Here is a 25,365-nt window from a genome sequence, read left to right as displayed (position 1 = left end):
AATAACATTTTTCAGTATTACAATTTACAGGTCAATATCGACAAGTTTGAATAACAATATATCTGTATCCATATCACAGTTGTATGAGGTACACCGGTTTATAGGTTATTATATATATAGAACAGTTGTCATGATGATTTGAAACTGAACTATCAGAATTTCAGTATTTATTTAAATACTAAATATTTGTTAGCACGTTCTCACTGGGGTGTACAAAAATACAATTGATACTCCATTGTCAATACTTCACGGGTATGTACAAACTATATTCTTCCATCACTTGTGAATAAATACAGCAGCTTGGCTGTGTTATAGTAAACATGATCAGTTCCATTCACAACAAATATAGTAAATGTATGGAAGAAAAAATGTATCAGTGAAACTGTACCATTGGGTACAAGAAACACTTGCATTTTCACTGGAGTGTTTTAAGTTCACTCGTAGGTTCGACCCGTGAAGATCCGGGGTAAAATAGACTTCAGCAACCCATGGTTGCCGTAAATGGCGACTGTGCTTGTCGTAAGAGGCGACCAACAGAATCGGGTGGTCAGGCTTGCTGACTTGGTTGATACATGTCATCGTATCCCAATTACGTACATCGATGCTCTTTATGTCAATCACTGAAATGTTTTGTCCAGAATATTATTTACAGACCGCTGTCATTGACTGGAGTGCGGCGTTAAACAAAAACAAAATAAAACAAACATGGACATAATTGTGTCTGTGTTAGCCACCTAATGGGGGCGGTCGGGTAGCCTAGTGGTTAAAGCGTTCGCTCGTCACGCAGAAGACCCGGGTTCGATTCCCGACATGGGTACAAAGTGTGAAGCCCATTTCAGGTGTCCCCCGCCGTGATATTGCTGGAATATTGCTAAAAGCGGCGTAAAACCATACTCACACTAGCCAACTAATGATATGAGGCAGTGAATGTTGAGCAAAGCCTTCGATTACCCTAAGTTGAAGTAACCTGTGGAGCAATTGACCATAAGGCCATGCACGGAAGTACTGTCGCTGTAATCTGGGCACTCATTGGTCAGGGCACCTGGTAGTTTCTCCCTGGTTGCCAACAGAAGGACGTACACATGGGTGAAGGTTGGTTGGTTGGTTGGTTGTTGTTTAACGCCGCACTCAGCAATATTCCAGCTATATGACGGTGGTCTGTAAATAATCGAGTCTGGACCAGACAATCCAGTGATTGACAATATGTGCATCGATCCACGCAAATGGGATCGATAACATGCATCAACCAAATCAGCGAGCCTGACCACTCTTTTATGGCAAGCATGGGTTGCTGAAGACGTATTATACCCCGGATCTTCATAGTCTTACCATGTTACATATCCTGGTCAAAACAAGCGTGCTTTTGAATCGTAAATATCATATATTAAATAAAAGTAGATATATCATGGAAGACTGGCAATTTTTATTCCTGATATATGACATGTTTTCTTCGAAAACACACTCGTAATATATATCTGTATTTATCCTAGCTTTAGCCTTGCCGCAAAAACACTCAGAAAAATTAAGGAGCTGCCGTTTGTTCACATTATAATGACTAGCAGAGATAACTCTTATGTTTGGCAAGAGTGAAGTGATTGGTGTTAAATGCAGCTGTCGGAAATATCCCAGCCATATCATATGCTCTGATGGGTAGCCTGGTCTTTAAAGGACAGATTTCCTCCCTGCTGTATGGCACTAACAATAATAATACATTCAGGATGACAATAAAACCAAGCCCAGATAGGATTTGTTCTTAGTATTCTATATATCAGTATCAGATCTATACTGGAATTGGTCTGATTCAACACAATTACTTCCATGATTAAATCCGTAAAGGGAGACAAGGCAGGGGCAAATTGGCAGCCCCAGCATGAGCAGGTAATTCCAACCTGACTTTGTTAATTACATTATGGGATGTACATCCATTTACACATAGTCAATGTCACAGTTTCACTCACTATTTATAATGTCAAGCCCAGCTCCAGTGTGGGCGTCTGACTCGGGAGCACAGACCCCCTTTAAGTACAAGCAATCAAGGAATATGTAAGATAAACAAAACCTTGACTGACAACATGTTTTAGGCTTAAGTGACCTTGACCCTGGGCGTGGCTTTCATCCGGATTCCGTTCTCGGCTCTCATCACCAGGTCCTCCTTCTTCCTCACGGTATGGTTCTTGTCCAACTCCAGGCGGAATCTAAATGAGGTGCAGAGTTGAAGAGTGAGAGAGTGTGTATGGTTTTGCGCCGCTTTTAGCAATATTCCAGCAATATCACGGCGGGGGACACCAGAAATGGGCTTCACACACTGTACCCATGTCGGGAATCGAACCCGGGTCTTCCGCGTGACGAGCGAACGCTTAAACCACTAGGCTACCCGACCGCCCCGCAGAGTTGAAGAAACAGTTGCAGGTGTAGTGAGTCTCATGCGGGTCGTTATTGTCTTTAAGTTGTTTGCTTGTTTGTTTTTGTTTGTTTGTTGTTTAACGCTGCACTCAGCAATATTCCAGCTATATGATGGCGGTCTGTAAATAATCGAATCTGGACCAGACAATCCAGTGATTGGCATCATGAGCATCGATCTACACAACTGAGATACAATGACATTCATCAACCAAGTCAGCGAGCCTGACAACCCGTCCTGTTAGTTGCCCTTATACAAGCATGGGTTGCTGAAGACCGGGATTTCTAACAGGGAATCTTCAGGGGACTTGTCTTTAAGTGTAAAGGTAGACTGTTATGTTAGTGAGTCAATGGGATATAAGCAGTTCAGAAATTGTGAAATATAATATTGTCATGTGTGAGTAATATTAGCTGGAATACCTATTTGGAAACACCAAATACCTGCAAGCTTCTAACAGGTCTGAGACATTCAACAGGGACAAAATCTGGAGATTTGTGAGTGCAGTAATTCCAGGAATTGTGACTTATAGCTGCTGCCACTTACTCCCCCCATTGTATTGCCTTTTGTATTGTAAACCTAATACAGTGTGTTTGAATATAATTTGTTGATTATTCATTGGTCTTGTGTGGTCATTTTCTGTTTAACAATTTAGTTCTGTGGGGTTTACCTGCTTTTCAATATGGAAAATCACTTCATAACAGAACTAGTGAAATTGTTTCTAATTGAGAGTGGATGGGGGTGTACTTTGAGTATGGGTGGGGGTGTATTTGAGAGTGGGTGGGGGTGTATTTTAAAAGTGTGGGTAGGGTGTATTTTGTGTGGGTGTATTTTGAGAGTGGGTTGGGGTATTTTGAGAGAGGGTGGGGATGTATTTTGAGAGTGGATGGGGGGCGTATTTTAAAAGTGTGGGTGGGGGTGTATTTTGTGGCGGTGTATTTTGAGAGTGGGTTTGACTGTTTTTTGTTGGGGTGTATTTTGAGAGTTGGTTGGGGTGTATTTTGAGAAAGGGTAGGTGTGTATTTCGAGAGTGGGTAGGCGTGTGTAGTGAGTGAGTTGGGCTTAATGCTGCTTTTAACATTATTCCAGTTATATCACGGCATGCCAGCTTAATGTGGGTCGAAAGCACGAAGTGATGAAACATAATTGGGCGAACCGGGATTCGAACCCACAATCATAGGTTTCTGGCATGCCCAAGGGGACGCAACTCTGTACAGCGAATTGCGGCGCCTTAGACGACTGGGGCACCCGTGTATTTTGAGAGTGGTAGGTGTATTTTGTGGGGGTGTATTTTGAGTGTTGGTTGAGGTGTATTTTGAGAGTGGGTGTGGATGCATATTGTGTGAAGATGGGGTTGTATTTTGAGAGAGGGTAAGGGGGTGTATTTGAGAGTGGGTGGGGGTGTATTTTGAGAATGGGTGGGGGTGTATTTTGAGAGTGGGTGGGGGTGTAAGTTGAGATGAAATGGAGTTTAACGTCGCGTCCAAGATTATTGCACTTATATAGCGATGTGCATACAAGTGTGTGTGTGTGGCTGCTTGTACTAGTCCGGACTGATGCCGCAGTTTTACATGAATAACCCACTCAGACACAGTATTCTGACTCTGAGCCGACCATTCCTTGTTTCAGCCCCTTAATGTCGAGCGCCAGACAGGGTAACAACAAGTACCATCTTTTAACGTCTTTTTGTATGACGCGCCTGGGGATCGAACCCCGGACCTCCCGCTTTCTGGGCGGACGCTCTACCACTAGACCACGGAGGCGGTCCCGGGTGGGGTTGTACTTTGAGAGGGGTGGGGGATGTATCTTGAGCGTAGGTAGGGGTGTATTTTGAGAGAGGTTGGGGTGCATGGTTGGGGGTGTATTTAGAGAGTGAGGGGTGTATTTTGAGGGTGGGTGGGGGTGTATTTGAGAGAAATGAGGAGGGGCAGAGATGCATTTTGAGATGTTGTGGTGGTGTATTTTGAGAGGGGATTGAGATGTATTTTGTGGGAGGGATGCTGTGTGCCACTGGGGTCCATGTGTTCTCTGATCCAGTAGCTCTACTCACCTGTGTATCACCCTAGCAAGGGCAATCTTCAGCTCATGCATGGCAAAGTTCTGGCCGATACAGTTCCTGAAACACACAACATGGTCAGCTCCAGGCTTGGCAGTCTTGTCAGACATTTCATTCTGTTGTGATGTAAACAATCCAAAGTTTCTTCTGTTCTTCATATGATTAGCATCCTTTTTATTTATGCTAACATGGCTACGGCCACAATAAATAGATTCCTTAGATTAATTGAAAAGAAATGTTGGGCAGAAGATTAAATATTATTGTTTAAAGAAACTGCTCAAGGCATCTGATGGGTTCGATTGACAGATGCAGAACTGAAGCTAGAAACATAATTCGATCATCAAAAACTCTCAGACTGTTTCCACTGATGTACCAATGAGATTGGCCATATCTTTCTTAACACGGAATAACAATCAGTCAAAAAATGAAAAAAGCTGTATTTTTTCAGAAAGTCCAATATTGAAATCCAACTTTGCACTGCTCCTCTCCAATAGGTATAAAACGTGTTCACCAAGTTTAAAAAGAATCTTCGTAGTAGTTTTCAAGGTAGAGGTCACAAACAAAATGTCCCCAGGACAGACGGACGGTATTCCTTTTAGGTCAGGGTTATAACAATAATAAGAATATTACAATCAGTCTTCAACTGTTGAACTGTGAAGTAATCGTTTTGAAGCAAACACATAAATAGCGACAGTAAATCAACATTTCCTAGTTAACAAAATCTGGTCTACCTTGGCCCAGCGGAGAAAGGTACGAAGCAGTAGGGGTCTCGACTCTCAACATTTTCAGGTGCAAACCTCTCTGGCTGGAACTCCTGGGAAAGATAGCCAACATTTCTCAACAATTCAGGATTAAAAAAGGGTGTTACTGTTCATGTGGTAACATACCCTCACATAGACAGTTAGCGACCTCCCTTTGGGTGTGTTGTGTAAGACAGTTAGCGACCTCCCTTTCGGTGCGTAGTGTAAGACAGTTAGCGACCTCCCTTTGGGTGCGTAGTGTAAGACAGTTAGCGACCTCCCTTTGGGTGTGATGTGTTAGCCAGTTAGCGACCTCCCTTTGGGTGTGTTGTGTAAGACAGTTAGCGACCTCCCTTTCGGTGCGTAGTGTAAGACAGTTAGCGACCTCCATTTGGGTGTGTTGTGTAAGACAGTTAGCGACCTCCCTTTGGGTGTGTTGTGTAAGACAGTTAGCGACCTCCCTTTCGGTGCGTAGTGTAAGACAGTTAGCGACCTCCATTTGGGTGTGTTGTGTAAGACAGTTAGCGACCTCCATTTGGGTGTTTTGTGTTAGACAATAAGAGACCTCCCTTTGGGTGTGTTGTGTTAGACAGTTAGCGACCTCCCTTTGGGTGCGTAGTGTAAGACAGTTAGCGACCTCCATTTGGGTGTTTTGTGTTAGACAATAAGCGACCTCCCTTTGGGTGTGTTGTGTTAGACAATTAGCGACCTCCCTTTGGGTGAGTTGTGTTAGACAGTTAGCAACCTCCATTTGGGTGTGTTGTGTAAGACAGTTAGCAACCTCCCTTGGATTAAAGTGCAAGCTGAAGCCAAGGATGGAGAATCCCATAGCAGCCAGGGAGTTTCACTAACCCAATCTCATTAAAAACAGATGTAAGTTCTCGCTATCGCTAAAACAAGATCTGAGGACATCCCATTTCGGGTCAGAAGGACCTTTCATCCGACCAATCAAAGCGTTGCTTACCAGATCATGAAAGTGACAGTCGGAATGAGTTTTCTACTTATGCAACCTCAAAAAGCATTACGGCCTGTACGGCTGATTCCCGTCAAAATTATCGTCTATCTCTCGCCTCTGTGGGATAAACATTTGAACGGAGGAGGCATTGAACAGTATGTGTGAATCACTGTCATAAATCTCAACCATATATTAGACATTCTGGAATGTTCGTTTGTTCAGTTTTCCAGATTTTAATCGAGAACTGTGTCAACATATTTTTCAAGCGTTGTCTAAAATGGAAGTCGCCAACTTGAAACGAGTGCCGTAAAGCTCTAGAAATTTGCTTTCTAATTGGCTGATGTTGACATCTTGTTAGTCATTTCAGTAGTCAGTCAAAGTTCGCGAAAGGTCGTTCTGATGCGACCTGTAATGGGATGTCTTCAGATCTTTGTTTAGCGACAGCGAGAACTAAGATCTGATTTTAATGAGATTGGTCGCCAACCTCTACAAGTCAGCATGCTTATCAATAATCTCTGTATCACGGACTTGACTCTACTGAAGGATACACACCAGCGAGTTGGGCCAGACTGTAGGGTTATGGTGCAGGTTGTAGATGACTACACTGACGATAGTCCCCTTGGGCACCTCCTGGCCATCAACATGCATGTCCTGGGTTATCTCCCTTTGTATGAAGGGCACCGGAGTGTGAAGTCGGAGACTCTCCTTCAGACACATTGTCAGGAAGGGCAGCTGTGGTAGATCCTCCCTAGAAGGCAACACTGAGATTATGAGTAATTGGGAAAGTATAATTCAAACTGGGAATTGTACTGTCACTTGCAGACTGGGGGCTAAATATCGGCCTCCGAGCAGGTTCAGATACATCCCCAGAGAAAACATGTCTCCATGGTTTCAGTGGAGTAGAGAGGGAAAGTCAATCTGTTGGCCTTTTGAATCAGTAAACACCGAAAAAAAATTTAAAATTTTTAAAGGGACAGTACGTCGACAGTTCTGTGTGTTTCTAACTCATGGATGAAACAATTTCCGATTGTGACTTGCCAAAACAATAGAGCTCCGTATAGCCAAGCCAGCAACGCAAGTGCTGTGCTTGATACACTGGCTTCATTAATGTTTTTTTAGAGGCAAATAAGAGAGAAACCTTGTTTGTTTCTCTAAGGGATGAGTTACAAAATACTAATTGACTGTTTGATTAGATTAGAAGTGAAAGTTTATCAAAGCCTAGAGTACAATATAAATATGCCGCGGTCTTATGAGTCAACGTGATGTTTAACGTCCACAGAAACACCATTTGGTATTTATGGCAACGAGAGACCATCCTCGGAGTGGCAGGCCACGGGTAACCAATAATCGACAAGACAACTGGATTCGAACAACACAGCTTAAAAATCGATTCCAGCCCTCAACAGGGACTGCAAGAAGCATCCCTGGCCTTCGACGAATATCTTCACAAAGCGTACGTTGTCGCCTCAGATGTGCAGGGATTGTCGCCAGACGTCCCATTTTGAAAGGAAACCACCGTCAAGCACGTCTACAGTGGTGCAGACAACGTCTACACTGGACGGCCATGCAATGGGGACAAGTTCTATTCACTGACGAGTCTCGTTTTCACCTCAGCCACAGCGATGAACGGTTTCGAGTTTACCGACGTCGAGGTGAACGTTACGTCAATCATTGTGTCATGGAAGAAGATTGGTTCGGGGGTGGCAGCGTTATGGTATGGGGTGGGATTACAGCAAGACAGATGACCCGTTTGATAGTGGTAGAGGGAAATCTCAATGGACAGGGCTACTGCGACGAGATCATCGTCCCTGTTGTTCTACCGTTTTTGCGTCGTCATGGCCCAGGCATTACCTTTCAACATGACAACGCCCGGCCTCATATTGCTCGACTTGTTCAGGATTCTCTTAAACAAAACAGCGTGAATGTCATCCCCTCGCTCCCCTGATCTCTCACCAATGGAGCACATGTGGGATGAGATGGATCGGCACCTTCGACGTCAACCACGTGCTCCACAGACACTCCAGGAACTTGGAAACATGCTCGAGCAGATGTGGACAGATATCCCACAGGTCTGTGCGACGCCTGGTCCATTCCATGAGACAAAGATGTGTTGCTTGCATCGCAACCAGAGGTGGACTCACACGCTATTGATTTGTAAATTGACATTTTGGCATGTTCATGTTTTTTTATGAAATCACGCATTTTCTGAAGTCAGTATGGCAAATTAAACCATTTGAACACTTACAGGAGTCTTTTATCTGTTGCAAACCGAAATTGTTTCAGATTTGGTAAAAAACATAACTTTGCATTAAATCTTATTCAATGTCACAGGAACTTTTGTTGTTCAGTATATAAAGCTATATTGTCATGCACCTCACTCTCACAGTAGTACGTCTTCATAATTATACAAAACAATATGAAGAGGGCACCGAAAGGCTTGCATCAGGCCTGACTGTACATATTTCAGAATAAGTGCATTTGTTTACAAACAAAAGAAAAGTCTGGTCATGTGATAAGCCTACACCACTGGAGCAGAACATTCTGTCACGGAATAAGGCGAGCAGAGCTGAGTAACAGTCGACATCCTGTCCCTTTAAATCAAACTGTCAAAGATACGGCAAAAAATGAACATATTCCAGTTTTTGCAGATTTCATGAAAATAATACAGTGTTCTAGAAAATGCTCGAAAAAAATAATTAGACTTCAGACTGTTGAAAAAAGAAAAAAGACATTTTCTGCAAAAGTAAATAAATTGCTGTGGATGTTAAAACAATATTATATTTAGTCTCATAGTTATAAATTAAAAAATGTCTGGTTTTACAGATGTAGCTAAAAAAAAAATCCAGTCTCCATAAAAAATGACACAAATTATCCACTGGTTGGTCCCTCACTGCAATGTTCTCCCCATATGTGGTTTACATATTTCAATGAGTTAACCAATATTACTGTATTCGACCTAATAAGCGCCCAGGGCGCTCTCAAAATTAGAAATAGGGGGCTCTTATTTGAATATTATTTTGGTGAAAAAGACAGAGTTGAAAGATAAATTTCGTTGTTTATGCTGACAGCCTGAACTGTTTATATACGAGAGATACATTTTTCCAGAATTTAAATGCCCTAAATTAAGGGTGCATATAACACACGTACGTATTATACGCGAATAAATGAGTGTTGTGTACATTGATCAATCGGAAGGGGTTCTAATTGGTATTGTTCACTAGCCAATATATTAGCAAATATCGCCGTGGGCGCTTATTAGAGCGGGGCACTTATTACGTCGATTACGGTAACTGTACTTGCATACAGTGAAACTGGGAATGATATCTCTATATGCTTCCTCAGTAAAGTGTGATTTCATGCTCTCACTACAGATCACACACATCCCTGATTGGCTCAGAGGTCTAGTTTCTACCAGCTACACATACATCTCGATATCGGTGTTTTGCTTGCGGGACATGAGGTCGTCGACCTCTCTGTAGACTGCCTCCTGGCACTCCTGGTGTTCGGCTAGTGAGTACAGTGCCCAGGAGAGGGCGCTAGCGGTGGTGTCGTGACCTGACAATATACATCGTGGCGGTTAGGTTGCAAAGCATCAATAATTCCAAGCTATTTTAACATTGATCTAGCAAAGTGAGTGAGTGAGTATGGTTTTACGCCGCTTTTAGCAATATTCCAGCAATATCACGGCGGGGGACTTGAGAAACAGGCTTCACACATTGTACCCATGTCGGGAATCGAACCCGGGTCTTCGGCGTGACGAGCTACCCGACCCCCCAATCTAGCAAAGAGCAGTTTAACGCCACAGGACTTGTGAATCCTTTGTTCATCAGACTGTTGTTGATGAAGACAAAGTTGTCTTACGCATTTCAACTTCTGAAATACTCTCAATGTGACACTTCCTTACATATCATAGAGAGAATATTATACGATCCTGTGTGTCATACTGATTTAAGTGATTTTACAAAATGAGAATTCTTGTATTTCCCGAGCAAGAAATAATGTCAATTTTTATATCAGAGTGTATATGCAGTTTGTTGTTACAAGACTGATACCATGCATAACAAGCCTGAAATACTCATATCCCCCGCCAATATGACATGTCCTGTTGAGTGGAGCACTACCACCATTTCCAGTCAAAGTCAAAGTCATTGCCATGGAAACTCAAAAATTAATTTTTTCCAAAATCCCAAACTATCAAAAGGCACCAGTTCACCACTTGACCTATGTATGTGCCAAGTTTGGTTAAGATATCTCTCATGGCTTTTGAGTTCCGATCCGGAAACGAAATGTTAAGGAATGGCGGACAGACATTCCTATATCCCCCTTCCAATCCATGACTGGGGATAATAACCATATTACAGTATGTTAATGCAGTGTATCAGTATGATACCACATCATGATGTGTCTGTATTGTAACAACACAACTACTACATTTCCGCACCCTGTCATCACTGTTACTACAGCTTCTCAAACATCCCTTAAAGAGATTGTTATCGAGGTGCCAACTGCAGAATCTTATTTTCTGTAGTAATTCAATGACAACAAATTTGCTAAAATAATGCTCAATTTCCTTAAACTTTCTCCTGGATGACAAAGCCATTTCATAATTATTGTCCAAGATGCATAGTCCATATGGCATCACAGTGCTTCGTTGTCAAGAAAAAAAACGATATGATGTTGTCCTTTGTTCATGATTACATGACGTCATCTGAACAACAGCATGTCTTCAGTGAAGTTTCTCTGTCAGGCTGACATTGTATACATCTTTTCTTTTACATCAGCTGTTTTTAAACGTTTGAGTTTTTCATTTCATGCATGCGTTTCTGTACGCAAGTTAATTGAAAGTAATTAGGTTTTGAATATTTGCTTATCTGCAGCTCTGGATTAACCTCCTAAAAATATTAATGAGTCATACATAGAATAACCTACTTAAAATATTAATGAGTTATACATAGATTAACCTCCTAAAAATATTAATGAGTTATACATAGAATAATCTCCTAAAAATATTAGTTATACATAGAATAACCGACTGAAAACTACGAATTACGGATTAACTGTCCCTCGTTAATGAATGCTGTAAGTCCCTCACCAAAGACTAGGGAATAACACCATTCATTAACTTCGGACATAAAAGCCGTAATCCCTTGTAGCTCGTTGGTTATTTCCTACTTGTATTGCGACCTCATAATCAAAATATATAAAACATTGCAAAGTCGTTTACAGCACGAGCTGCTGCTGTAGGCAAAGTGACTTCACCTTCAAACAGGAAGGTGTCCGTCTCATCGCGGATCTCCTGTGGGGTCAGCCCCTCCCCATCATCGTCCCTGGCAGTCAGCAGGAGGTCCAGGAAGTCCATGCAGCGCCGCCTCTTGACCACATCCTGCTCCACCGAGTGGGACAGCTGACAATGTATAGATATACAGTGAGTGACTGAGTGTGTTTGGTTTTACGCCGCTCTTAGCAATATCAATATCTCAATATCACGGTGGGGGAGACACATTGTATCTATGTGGGAAATTGAACCCGGGTCTTCGGCGTCAGTCAGTCAATATTGTCCCAACTGAAAATTGGTTTTCAGATAGTATACATAACTACATATAGGCAAAAGGACAATTGCCAACACATGATTTTCAATGTTAGTGATCGCCTTTCACAGCAATCCATCGGTACCCCTTCTTGAGTAATTGCCCTTTGTCAAAGGGGAGCTACTCTAGTCTATGACGAGTCATGTATGCTCAGAGTGTGCGTGACCTGTCATAATGTTACAAGATGTCCCATACAGCGACAAAATACATTTACAGGCTTAGTACGGGACACGGGTACACAGATTGGTTAAGAAGTCGGTCAGAGTGTGCTTTTGTGAAGAGGGACGTAAATACGGCAAAGTTATTCCTCTCAATAATGAATTAAAACAGAAATACAAAAATATTAAAAGGCCACTGCACTACAAATTCAAATCTTTACGAGGAAAAACAGAACTTCAAAACAAAACATTGTCAATCTACATTGGTCAAACGGTTTTCAGTAAAACTGTGAAAGGTTTCTCCAAATCTCACAAAGAAGATCCAATAAATATAATTCCAAAGATTTACTTTTGACAATAACTTTATGAAATGCATTGTAGAGTATCTGGCCACCGATAACACCTTATGGAGAACCCTTTCCCCAACAGAAGTAAACCGCCACAAATAAATATTTAATAATAAACATTGTGAACTTTTAACTGACTCAGCAAATATTTTCCCTGTTAAACAGACTCAACATTATGCCAAAGAAATTGAAATACTCAAAAACATTGATATATTTTCATTGCAAACTAGAGCCAGCAACAAACGCGTGTAATAATGAATGGCCATATTGTAAATGAAATGGTCAAAGTACCAAGGCTCTCCTCCTGTTTTCAATGATGTCCTCCGCCACGGTGTGGACCAGGTCACAACACTTCCGGAACTGGCGGCCGGCAGGTGTCAGCATGTACACCCACTTATTGTGCAGCCATGGCTTGCTGAAACACCACCAGCAGTCAGTGTACACACCACTAGAAGTCAGTCTACACACACCACACACCACCAGAAGTCAGTGTACACACCACCAGAAGTCAGTCTACACACACCACCAGAAGTCAGTCTACACACACCACACACCACCAGAAGTCAGTCTACACACCACCAGCAGTCACTGTACACACCACCACGAGTCAGTCTACACACCACCAGCAGTCAGTCTACACACACCACACACCACCAGCAGTCAGTCTACACACCACCAGCAGTCAGTGTACACACCACCAGCAGTCAGTGTACACACCACCACCAGTCAGTGTACACACCACCAGGAGTCAGTCTACACACACCACACACCACCAGCACACCACCAGCAGTCACTGTACACACCACCAGCAGTCAGTGTACACACCACCACCAGTCAGTCTACACACCACACACCACCAGGAGTCAGTCTACACACACCACACACCACCAGCACACCACCAGCAGTCACTGTACACACCACCAGCAGTCAGTGTACACATCACCACGAGTCAGTCTACACACCACCAGCAGTCAGTGTACACACCACCACGAGTCAGTGTACACACCACCAGCAGTCAGTGTACACACCACCACGAGTCAGTCTACACACCACCACGAGTCAGTCTACACACCACCAGCAGTCAGTGTACACACACCACACACCACCACGAGTCAGTCTACACACACCACACACCACCAGCAGTCAGTGTACACACCACCAGCAGTCAGTGTACACATCACCACGAGTCAGTCTACACACACCACACACCACCAGCAGTCAGTGTACACACCACCAGCAGTCAGTGTACACATCACCACGAGTCAGTCTACACACACCACACACCACCAGGAGTCAGTCTACACACCACCAGCAGTCAGTGTACACACCACCAGCAGTCACTGTACACACCACACACCACCAGAAGTCACTGTACACACCACCAGAAGTCACTGTACACACCACCAGCAGTCACTGTACACACCACCAGCAGTCACTGTACACACCACCACCAGTCAGTCTACACACACCACACACCACCAGGAGTCAGTCTACACACACCACACACCACCAGAAGTCAGTCTACACACCACCAGCAGTCACTGTACACACCACCACCAGTCAGTGTACACACCACCAGCAGTCAGTGTACACACACCACACACCACCAGAAGTCAGTCTACACACCACCAGGAGTCAGTCTACACACACCACACACCACCAGAAGTCAGTCTACACACCACCAGCAGTCACTGTACACACCACCAGCAGTCAGTGTACACACCACCACCAGTCAGTCTACACACCACCACGAGTCAGTCTACACACCACCAGCAGTCACTGTACACACCACCAGCAGTCAGTGTACACACCACCACCAGTCAGTCTACACACCACACACCACCAGGAGTCAGTCTACACACACCACACACCACCAGAAGTCAGTCTACACACCACCAGCAGTCACTGTACACACCACCAGCAGTCAGTGTACACACCACCAGCAGTCAGTGTACACATCACCACGAGTCAGTCTACACACCACACACCACCAGGAGTCACTGTACACACCACCAGCAGTCAGTGTACTCACCACCACCAGTCAGTCTACAAACCACACACCACCAGGAGTCAGTCTACACACACCACACACCACCAGCAGTCACTGTACACACCACCAGCAGTCAGTGTACACATCACCACGAGTCAGTCTACACACCACCAGCAGTCAGTGTACACACCACCACGAGTCAGTGTACACACCACCAGCAGTCAGTGTACACACCACCACGAGTCAGTCTACACACCACCACGAGTCAGTCTACACACCACCAGCAGTCAGTGTACACACACCACACACCACCACGAGTCAGTCTACACACACCACACACCACCAGCAGTCAGTGTACACACCACCAGCAGTCAGTGTACACATCACCACGAGTCAGTCTACACACACCACACACCACCAGGAGTCAGTCTACACACCACCAGCAGTCAGTGTACACACCACCAGCAGTCACTGTACACACCACACACCACCAGAAGTCACTGTACACACCACCAGCAGTCACTGTACACACCACCAGCAGTCACTGTACACACCACCACCAGTCACTGTACACACCACCACCAGTCAGTCTACACACACCACACACCACCAGGAGTCAGTCTACACACACCACACACCACCAGAAGTCAGTCTACACACCACCAGCAGTCACTGTACACACCACCACCAGTCAGTGTACACACCACCAGCAGTCAGTGTACACACCACCAGCAGTCAGTGTACACACCACCACCAGTCAGTCTACACACCACCACGAGTCAGTCTACACACCACCACCAGTCAGTCTACACACCACACACCACCAGGAGTCAGTCTACACACACCACACACCACCAGCAGTCAGTCTACACACCACCAGCAGTCACTGTACACACCACCAGCAGTCAGTGTACACACCACCACCAGTCAGTCTACACACCACCAGAAGTCAGTCTACACACCACCAGGAGTCAGTCTACACACACCACACACCACCAGAAGTCAGTCTACACACCACCAGCAGTCACTGTACACACCACCAGCAGTCAGTGTACACACCACCACCAGTCAGTCTACACACCACCACGAGTCAGTCTACACACCACCAGCAGTCACTGTACACACCACCACCAGTCAGTGTACACACCACCACCAGTCAGTCTACACACCACACACCACCAGGAGTCAGTCTACACACACCACACACCACCAGAAGTCAGTCTACACACCACCAGCAGTCACTGTACACACCACCAGCAGTCAGTGTACACACCACCAGCAGTCAGTGTACACATCACCACGAGTCAGTCTACACACCACACACCACCAGGAGTCAGTCTACACACCACCAGCAGTCAGTGTACACACCACACACCACCAGTCAGTCTACACACCACCAGCAGTCAGTCTACACACACCACACACCACCAGCAGTCACTGTACACACCACCAGCAGTCACTGTACACACCACCAGCAGTCAGTGTACACACCACCACCAGTCAGTCTACACACCACACACCACCAGGAGTCAGTCTACACGGCTTGCTGAAACACCACCAGCAGTCAGTGTACACACCACTAGAAGTCAGTCTACACCGACCACACCACCAGAAGTCAGTCTACACACACCACCAGGAGTCAGTCTACACCGACCACACCACCAAAAGTCAATCTACACACACAACCAGGAGTCAGTCTACACCGACCACACCACCAGAAGTAAGTCTACACACACAACCAGAAGTCAGTCTACACCGACAACACCACCAGAAATCAGTCTACACACACCACCAGAAGTCAGTCTACACCGACAACACCACCAGAAGTCAGTGTACACACCACCAGCAGTCAGTGTACACACCACCAGCTGTCAGCCTACACACCACCAGCTGTCAGTCTACACACACCACATATCACCAGAAGTCAGTCTACACACCACCAGAAGTCAGTCTACACACACCACCAGAAGTCAATCTACACACACCACCAGAAGTCAGTCTACACACACCACCAGAAGTCAATCTACACACACCACCAGAAGTCAATCTACACACACCACCAGAAGACAATCTACACTCACCACCAGAAGTCAATCTACACACACCACAACAAGTTAATCCACAACATTGCTTGCTGAAACTATGTATATCAGTTACAGTGTATTCTCTTCACAAACTTGGGGGGGTTGAATCCCAGATGGTCCTGATTATTTTACCATGTTTGTCAGCACTTATCTGTGCTAATTGGTTTACATATACTGACATGTAGTTCTACCAAACGTGAATCACATCTGTTGACAGTTAATGCACAAATGGGGGGCACGGGTGGCCCAGTAGTCTGAGGTGCCGCGATTCGCTGTGCACTTTAAAAATAACTAATTTTAAAAAATGGCACCCACCTTACATTCTTTGAACAATTATGTACACGATACACATGAACAATTATGTACACGATACACATGAACAATTATGTACACGATACACATGAACAATTATGTACACGATACACATGAACAATTATGTACACGATACACATGAACAATTATGTACACGATACACATGAACAATTATGTACACGATACACATGAACAATTATGTACACGATACACATGAACAATTATGTACACGATACACATGAACATGTCACTCACAAAAATCTGTCTGTGGCCAGGTGGGACAGTGTGTTCACTGCGTTCACATAGGGATGATTCGTTCTGAAGTGGAAAATCACACAATACAAGTTATATATGGAAATAAATACTGTAAATAGGTAGATATATAATTTTAAGCACTAAACTATTCATCAAATATGTTAGAAGTGGAACTTTACTCTAAGTACTAAACATATCTTTTGGGTATATATGATGTAACTTCAAGCGCAATTTGCAGTAAAATAAGTTGATAATGAACACGCTTATTGCCAACTGACGGATATAACAAACTTATGTTTTGGTCCTGGGCATTTGCTGTATATATGCTGTATATATGCTTATAATGAACAACGGTTATAACACTCTCAAATTTGTGGTCTCTTTGTGTTTGTTATAAGTGTAGTTTACTGTAATAGTAGCAGTATTTAAATACCCGCCTGACCGACAGTCCGAAGCGGTCCAATTTGCTGATGGACAGTCAGTTTTGAAAAGTTGCACGCCCAATGGTTGGGAGTTTAGTTACTAAGATGACAATCCACCAGTTTATTGTTATTTTCCAAGAACTCACATCACACAATACTATTCTTGTTTAACCTTTTGTTACTTTTGTTGTTAATCCTGAAAAATTCTGGCAACATTTTGTCTGGTCTGGTAACTTTGCAATGCTGCGAGTCCGGTTGTCTGACTGATATTTGGGGGAATTTATACACTGATATTAGAATATATATCTGAACATTCACAATCCACATTGAACTCACTCAATGTTGTGAACACCCATGACACCTACCCAATACTGTGAACACCCATAACACCTACCCGATGTTCTGACAGTCTGTGTCATAAGAGAAGGCACATTTCAAGATGACGTCCAGCGTGAACAGACTGACCTCCGTGAATACTTCAAAATACTTGTCCTGCTCTGAGAATCTTTGTATCTTGCTCTGTACAACAGATGATTACGCTGTTAGTGGTCAGTGTGGGATGGTTAACAGAGTTTGAAAAAACAATGTATGAAAATTAGAATTCAGTGGTCCAGCTAATCTTTCAAAATGAGGAGTTCATACACCCAAAGTCTGCAGTGGACAGTGAGCGAGCGAGCGAGTGAGTGGGTGGGTGGGTGGGTGGGTGGGTGGGTGGGTGAGTGAGTGAGTGAGTGGGTGGGTGGGTGAGTGAGTGAGTGAGTGAGTGGGTGGGTGGGTGGGTGGGTGGGTGGGTGGGTGAGTGAGTGCGTGGGTGGGTGGGTGGGTGAGTGAGTGAGTGAGTGGGTGGGTGGTTGGGTGGGTGAGTGAGTGAGTGCTTGGGTGGCGAGTGAGTGAGTGAGTGAGTTAGTGCTTGGGTGGTGAGTGAGTGACCAAGTGAGTGACCAAGTGAGTGACCAAGTGAGTGAGTATTGTGCTGCCTGATGTGTAAGTATTCCAGTTATATTCCCAGCCTATCAGCTCAACGTGATGCCGGTCTAAGATATTTACCACTTCAGTTAAATGCAGTGCCAGGATGGATAAATCCTGAGGAGTACAACTTGAAACTATTCTTACTATTCTATTAAGAAGCATCACTCCAGTAAAGGAAAACATCTTTATTATAAATAACAACAATAATTTATGTGAAAAGGCCAAACAATACAATGTGTGTTTTAAGTTACAGTCCATCCAAAACGAGGCACGACAGGCAGTTTTTTGGTTTGTGTTTAAATCTGCAAATACATGTATAACTTGGGGCCTTAACTATGCACTGTAGGGAGAAGTACTGTGAAGCTATCCAGTAGGAAGAACAAGCCTGTCTCTCTTTACTTGATACAGGGGCGGTTGGGTAGCCTAGTGGTTAAAGCGTTGGCTCATCACGCCGAAGACCTGGGTTCGATTCCCGACATGGGTACAATGTGTGAAGCCCATTTCTGGTGTCCCCCGCCGTGATATTGCTGGAATATTGCTAAAAGCGGCGTAAAACCATACTCGCTCGCTCTACTTGATACACTTCTAAACCATAACCCACTCCAGGGGTAGACACTGTTGGTCAAATTGGGTTGGCTTGTGTCCTCCCAGGGAGCTGAGAATGAAAATCAATGAAAACTGATCCATTGATCGGGGGAATACTAACGTGGCACCATGAGAACTAACTCCGTGAATGGAATTCTGCACATTATAAACGGACTTATTCCTATTTAGATGTTAGTTTGTTTTCATAAATATTCCAATCATAATAACATGTATAATATGTGTAGGCAACGACAATCAGCAGCCTTTTTGTCATCAGGGATTTCCAAATTTAATATCAATCAACGACAACAGGACATCTTGTCCTGATCTTGTACTCTTAGCACTGTTTTAAACTAATTTGTCAGGAAAGATTTGGATATTTTCATATTTGTCTTAGTATTATTCTGAAATGTTAGTCGACAAGAGATTCTTCCATTATTTCTCAGTCTGATTTGTTTATATGAGCAGCTTTTTTGCACACTGGTATCTTTTGATGTGAAAAGATTGCTTCTTTTATGAATACTGGTATGTTGAAGAATTTTACTGATCTATATTTAGCCAATACCTGTGTTGGGAATGCACTGTTCAATATTCCATATAGGCAGGAAACAATTTCACTTTGGATATCAAATCATCTTAAAAAAGAACAAGTATTTGTCACAGAGTGACGAAATATCCCCCGCCATATACACCATAGTACCAAATATGAAGACAATCCAGCGATTAGTTCTTGAGATATTGTGGCAACACCGTTTTCCAACTCCAAAAACAGATTTGCCTGCTGTGACCTTGAAAATGGGGTCAAGGTCACCAAAACCGACTAGTGTCTGCGGTGTCTGTATATACACCATAGTTCCAAATATGAAGACAATCGAGAGGTTTAGTTCTTGAGATATCGCGGCAACACCGTTTTCCAACTCTAAAAGCAGATTTGCCTGCTGTGACCTTGAAAATGGGATCAAGGTCACCAAAACCGACTGGTGTCTGCGGAGTCTGTATATACACTATAGTTCCAAATATGAAGACAATCCAGTGTTTAGTTCTTGAGATATCGCGGCAACACCGTTTTCCAACTCCAAAAGCAGATTTGCCTGCTGTGACCTTGAAAATGGGGTCAAGGTCACCAAAACCGACTGGTGTCTGCGGTGTCTGTATATACACCATAGTTCCAAATATGAAGACAATCCAGTGTTTAGTTCTTGAGATATCGCGGCAACACCGTTTTCCAACTCTAAAAGCAGATTTGTCTGCTGTGACCTTGAAAATGGGATCAAGGTCACCAAAACCGACTGGTGTCTGCGGAGTCTGTATATACACCATAGTTCCAAATATGAAGACAATCCAGTGTTTAGTTCTTGAGATATCGCGGCAACACCGTTTTCCAACTCTAAAAGCAGATTTGTCTGCTGTGACCTTGAAAATGGGATCAAGGTCACCAAAACCGACTGGTGTCTGCGGTGTCTGTATATACACCATAGTTCCAAATATGAAGACAATCGAGAGGTTTAGTTCTTGAGATATCGCGGCAACACCGTTTTCCAACTCTAAAAGCAGATTTGCCTGCTGTGACCTTGAAAATGGGATCAAGGTCACCAAAACCGACTGGTGTCTGCGGAGTCTGTATATACACCATAGTTCCAAATATGAAGACAATCCAGTGTTTAGTTCTTGAGATATCGCGGCAACAAACAGGTGGGACGTACGGACGGACGGACGGACGTACGAACGGACGGACGGACGTACGGACGGTCGTGAATACTATATCCCCCGCTTCGCGCTTTCGCGCGGCGGGGGATAATAATAATATGAAACAGGAATGTCAGCACATTGTTGGGAAGTAATATGTTATTTTCTTATTACTAACAAATATACAATCTTTTGTTCCTTATTACCATCCTTGTGGGGTTCTGGGAGAGAATTGATCCCCTGAAACATATGCTAGGCAGCCAATTGGACTGAGTGACTCAGGCTTAGTGACTTGGATGAGAGCATGTCATCCTAGCCCGACAGTGTTACACCGGGATGCTTACAACATCATCACTGGATTGTCTGGTCCAGACTTGATTATTTACAGTCAGACGTCACATAGCTGGGATTTTTCTCATTTCATTGTTAAACAACAAACAACTTTAATTGAATACCAGAAGCAAGACAATCTTTTCATTCCTTATTGCCATCCCCATCATATTCTGGGATAGATTTGGTCCTCAGCAACCTATGCTGGTTATATTAGGCAACCAATTGGACTTGGTGATCAGCCTCAGTGACTTCGGGAGATGCTCATAAAACACTCACTGGATTGTCTGGTCCAGACTTGGTTATTTACAGACCACCGTCATTAAACTGGTATTTTGGTGAAAGCAGTGTTAACAACAAACAAGTTTAGTTAAGTACCAGAAGGATGTCTGCAGCCCTGTTTTTCACATTGATGTAAGGTCTGAGGATGTCAAAGTGGAAGGCTGGCGTCAACATGCGTCTGTTTCTCGCCCACTTGCTTCCCTTGCTCAGTAGTAAGCCATCACCAACCCATGGACGAATCAGGTTGTAGATCTGGGAGGCTTTCGGCTCTGAAATAATTAGTCATGTCAGGACTGAACCAAGATTCTGCTTTGATCGTGTCAAGCTACCTGTTACCAACCCATGGACGAATCAGGTTGTAGATCTGGGAGGCTTTCGGCTCTGAAATAATTAGTCATGTCAGGACTGAACCAAGAATTTGCTTTGATCGTGTCAAGCTACCTGTTACCAACCCATGGACGAATCAGGTTGTAGATCTGGGAGGCTTTTGGCTCTGAAATTATTTAGTCATGTCAGGACTGAACCAAGAACCTGCTTTGATTGTGTCAAGCTACCTGTTACCAACCAATGACCGGATAAGGTTGTAGACCGGGGCAAATTTGGCTCTGAAATTAGGCCTTTCACTTTTCAAATTTGGTTTCATGGATTTTGTTTCTCAAAACATAGGGTTGGTGGTTAAAATGAAAACTGAAATAAAATTTCAAAACAATATTTTTTTATTTTAAAGTATGATGATAATCTTGCATAAGTGGAAATTAAGGAATATCACGGAAAAGTTAATACCCCCTTGTTCCCACCTAGATCATGGATTTGAACACACAATCAGCAGAGCCTGACATGACTATGGGAGATAACTCTGCAAAGTGAAATCCAACACTTCGGAAGCCAGGGCCATCCACTCCTCCAATAGTGAGGGGGCGGTCGGGTAGCCTAGTGGTTAAAGCGTTCGCTCGTCACGCTGAAGACCCGGGTTCGAATCCCGACATGGGTACAATGTGTGAAGCCCATTTCTGGTGTCCCCCGCCGTGATATTGCTGGAATATTGCTAAAAGCGGCGTAAAACCAAACTCACTCACTCACTCCAATAGTGAGACCATCTTCTCAATACAAGGGAATTAAGTAACTATAAAAGCCCACAAGGACACTGGACTTTTAAAGTCAGTTAACTCTCTTGATTCAGGAAAGTGAGAAAGTTCTTGTGCAGCAAATGTTTGTTAGCGTTTGATGGCTACCTTTCAGCATGTTACTGGGTCAAATACCATTTCTCAAAACATAGACCTCGCATTGGTGCACAGATGGAAATAACCTACCTGATGTTTTCAAGATGGATTTCACAGTGTCTGGATGGTTGACGATCAGCATGCTAAGAAACGGACCCAACCAGGCCAGTGAGCATGTAGGGAACTGTGCTGTCATTTCACGCTGGAACTTTAAACCTTCTTCATTGGGTCCAGGAAACTAGAAACACAAGCAGTTTGTGGGAAAAAAACATTTCCAGTGTTTTAAGTCATAGGTGCCTTGATCCACTATGTGACCACTGACAGCTTCTAGACCAGTTTATCATTGAGTGAGTGAGTTAGGTTTAACAGCTTTGAACAGTATTCCAGCTATATCACAGTGTGTCAGCTTGATGTGGAAGGAAAGCCTAAAGTGATACAGCTCTCAAACATTTACAACTTTGGTGAAATCCATGAGCACTGGTATGGTGCTGGCATACCTTAAAACATAATTGCGGCGAACAGAGGTTTTAGAACTCAAAATCATAGGTTTCTGGCGTGCCTAAGGGACACAACTCTGCACAGCAAATTGTGGCATCTTAAATGACAGGGACACAGGTGCCCCCCCAATCTGTAAGTGCTGAATTCACCGTAATAAGCACCCTGCTGCATTCAGTGCCCACTGACCACATTCTAGACCAATCTGGGAATAATACTTATAAACGTCCCCTACTAAAACCGACAAATGACACATGGAGAATAAGGGAAACAAAATCAACTTACCTGGTTTCTCAATTTTACATAGTAACTGAACTCAACCGATCATATTTTTATTCATATGGTGTTAGGAGTAAACTTCATTCGATAAATGTTCCCCCCCCAAAAACAAAAAAAAATCCCAGGTCAAAACACAAGAATGGGTGACAAAAGAGGCCACTAAACATGGAAATTCAACATTTTCAAAATTAATTTTTTTGGGGGAAGGGGTATGTCTCAAAACTTAAGGAATTAAGAGCTATATCAGACATCAAACTTTTGAACTGGTCCCTTAATTAGCATCTCCTTTTGTCAATTTTCTAAGTGCCCAGGGTGCTTACTATCTCTGCACATCTCTGCAGTGTTGCATCTAAAGTCCACTTTGTCATGTTTGTTGTATTTATTCTAAAAACTTGTGGGGATGGGTTAGAATATGTACCCAGCACCCTATTGTCGGGGTTTGAACATTGTTAAGCTGCCCGAATTAGTCTAACTCTGCCACATTCGTGATAGGAAACAATTGAGTCGAGATCAAACAACCAGTGACTGATCCACGCTATCAGGAGACACATAGGATCCAGTTTAGTTGTGACCAGAAAAGTGGTGCTGGACAGACAAGGCTCTGTTCATCAAAGGCTCTGTGCACATAACTTCATAAGTATCCATTTAGACATAAAAGAAAAGTGCACATTTAAATCTAGTGAGGACCCTCATAATCAAACTGAGTTTGTGCACAAAGCTTTTGACGATGATGGTCTTCATTATAAAAAAAATGCACTATTCTGTTATCCTTAAATGTCTACTTATGAAAAACAAACCACTGTTCATAATTATCTGTTGATTATGGTAGCTAAAACTTGCAATGTCTTTTAAAGGAATAAACAACGTAAACCACAAAAGTGCCTCCGTTTACTGCCTTGTTTACTGGAACTACTGGTTGCACCATGATAAGCAATTTTCGCCAGTACTGGTAGTAGCATTCAACGACAAGAACCTTGTCAAGGTGCTGGGGACCAATCCTAACTAGGGTTCAATCTCTGCAAAGACAATTCTTTTGGATACATGTACATCGGAAGTGGTTATTGGGACCACTTCAACCTGGGTATACCATGGTTCTGTTTATGAAACTTGATAAACACACACATTAACCTTGACCAGGTTCTCATTATTTTAATTGTTCACATGACAGAGATAACGGTGATGTGAGCCTTTCTTAAACAGGTCAGTGATAGCCATGCACAATCAGTGTACAATCAGGATAATGTATCACTGGACGTGTATTAACCTAAAATAGTTATAGTGATAATGTAACAAATGTTATATTTGGGATAGCATTTTCTGAGTAAATTGGCTGGCGATTAGGTGCCTCACGCTGGCAGTGTGGGTTCGAATCTTGGACTGGACTCAACCCCAAAAAGTATGAGAATCTGTACTTTACTCAGAAAGTGTTACCCAAAATATAACATTTGTTACATTTGACCACTTTCTAAATGGCATTGTGTGTTCATAACAATAGTCATCTACAAATATGTTCACCACATTGTGTGTTTATAGTGCTAATACCCTGATTAGAGTGTAATTTCTGATATGTTAATTTTGAGGCAAACATATTCTCAAAATACTTGTTGGCTCAAAGTGAAGATGTTAGGCTATTTATGAATGACGGGGTAACATGATAAAAAAACAACTTCACTAATCACTAAAATTATGTTTCTCAAATGAAATATCGCAAAAACATTCACACATTGATTGGTGTGTGAGATAGACATAGACTCTAATACTTTGATGCGATGTTGACTTGGCCTAAGTATTTTACATGCACATATGAACATGTTTAGGTAATTTCACTTCAAGACATCATAACACCATTAAATTAAATTTCTTTCATTATGAGTTCAAAAGATTATTTACATCACCAAGATGTCCCCATATCGGATTTTTCTTGCTCTGTGGAAACTTATTAACAGCATCAGCGTATCGTCTGAAGCGGATTACACTCTGGGCCAACTTGATGGCAGCGTAGATGATGGCGGAGAAAAAGCCGATCGAAACTGTCACAGTGAGAAACACTGACATTGCGGCGCTCTGTTTGGTGGAGCTTTGCACTGACAGCTACATCAACATCATCGGACTTTGTACGGTCTGATATTTATCATGGCAGAATCGTAAACATTGCGGGTCGTCTGCTAATACTTCCGGGTTACTCTAGAGTAGATTATCTTGAAAACATGTTGT

The 25,365-nt window shown here is 43.3% G+C and overlaps 1 protein-coding gene across 1 annotated transcript; it reads right to left on the bottom strand.

Moving 5' to 3' along the window:
• Positions 1-582: 582 nt before the first annotated feature.
• Positions 583-25,322, bottom strand: LOC124132037 (cytochrome P450 4F4-like). The gene is made up of 12 exons (XM_048396475.1): positions 25,042-25,322; positions 22,468-22,615; positions 21,254-21,426; positions 17,700-17,824; positions 16,884-16,946; positions 12,534-12,657; positions 11,409-11,553; positions 9,575-9,704; positions 6,702-6,897; positions 5,186-5,268; positions 4,449-4,514; positions 583-2,195 (listed from the first exon to the last, which is right to left on the bottom strand). The coding sequence occupies exons 1-12, from the start codon at positions 25,204-25,206 to the stop codon at positions 2,084-2,086; spliced, it is 1,530 nt and encodes a 509-aa protein (XP_048252432.1). The 5' UTR covers positions 25,207-25,322; the 3' UTR covers positions 583-2,083.
• Between the last annotated feature and the right edge of the window lie 43 nt (positions 25,323-25,365).

This window comes from Haliotis rufescens, unplaced genomic scaffold, assembly GCF_023055435.1.
Source record: "Haliotis rufescens isolate VD_foot unplaced genomic scaffold, xgHalRufe1.0.p SCAF_15, whole genome shotgun sequence".
Lineage (NCBI taxonomy): Eukaryota > Metazoa > Mollusca > Gastropoda > Lepetellida > Haliotidae > Haliotis > Haliotis rufescens.
This window is presented reverse-complemented; position numbering and strand designations above follow the sequence as displayed.

Coding starts and splice junctions, on each gene's coding strand:
- LOC124132037 (XM_048396475.1), bottom strand. CDS start 25,206: ATGTCAGTGTTTCTCACTGTGACAGTTTCGATCGGCTTTTTCTCCGCC. Junction 11,554..12,533: donor AAAACAGGAGGAGAGCCTTG/GTACTTTGACCA, acceptor ATACATTGTCAG/CTGTCCCACTCGGTGGAGCA. Junction 9,705..11,408: donor GGACACCTTCCTGTTTGAAG/GTGAAGTCACTT, acceptor GTATATTGTCAG/GTCACGACACCACCGCTAGC.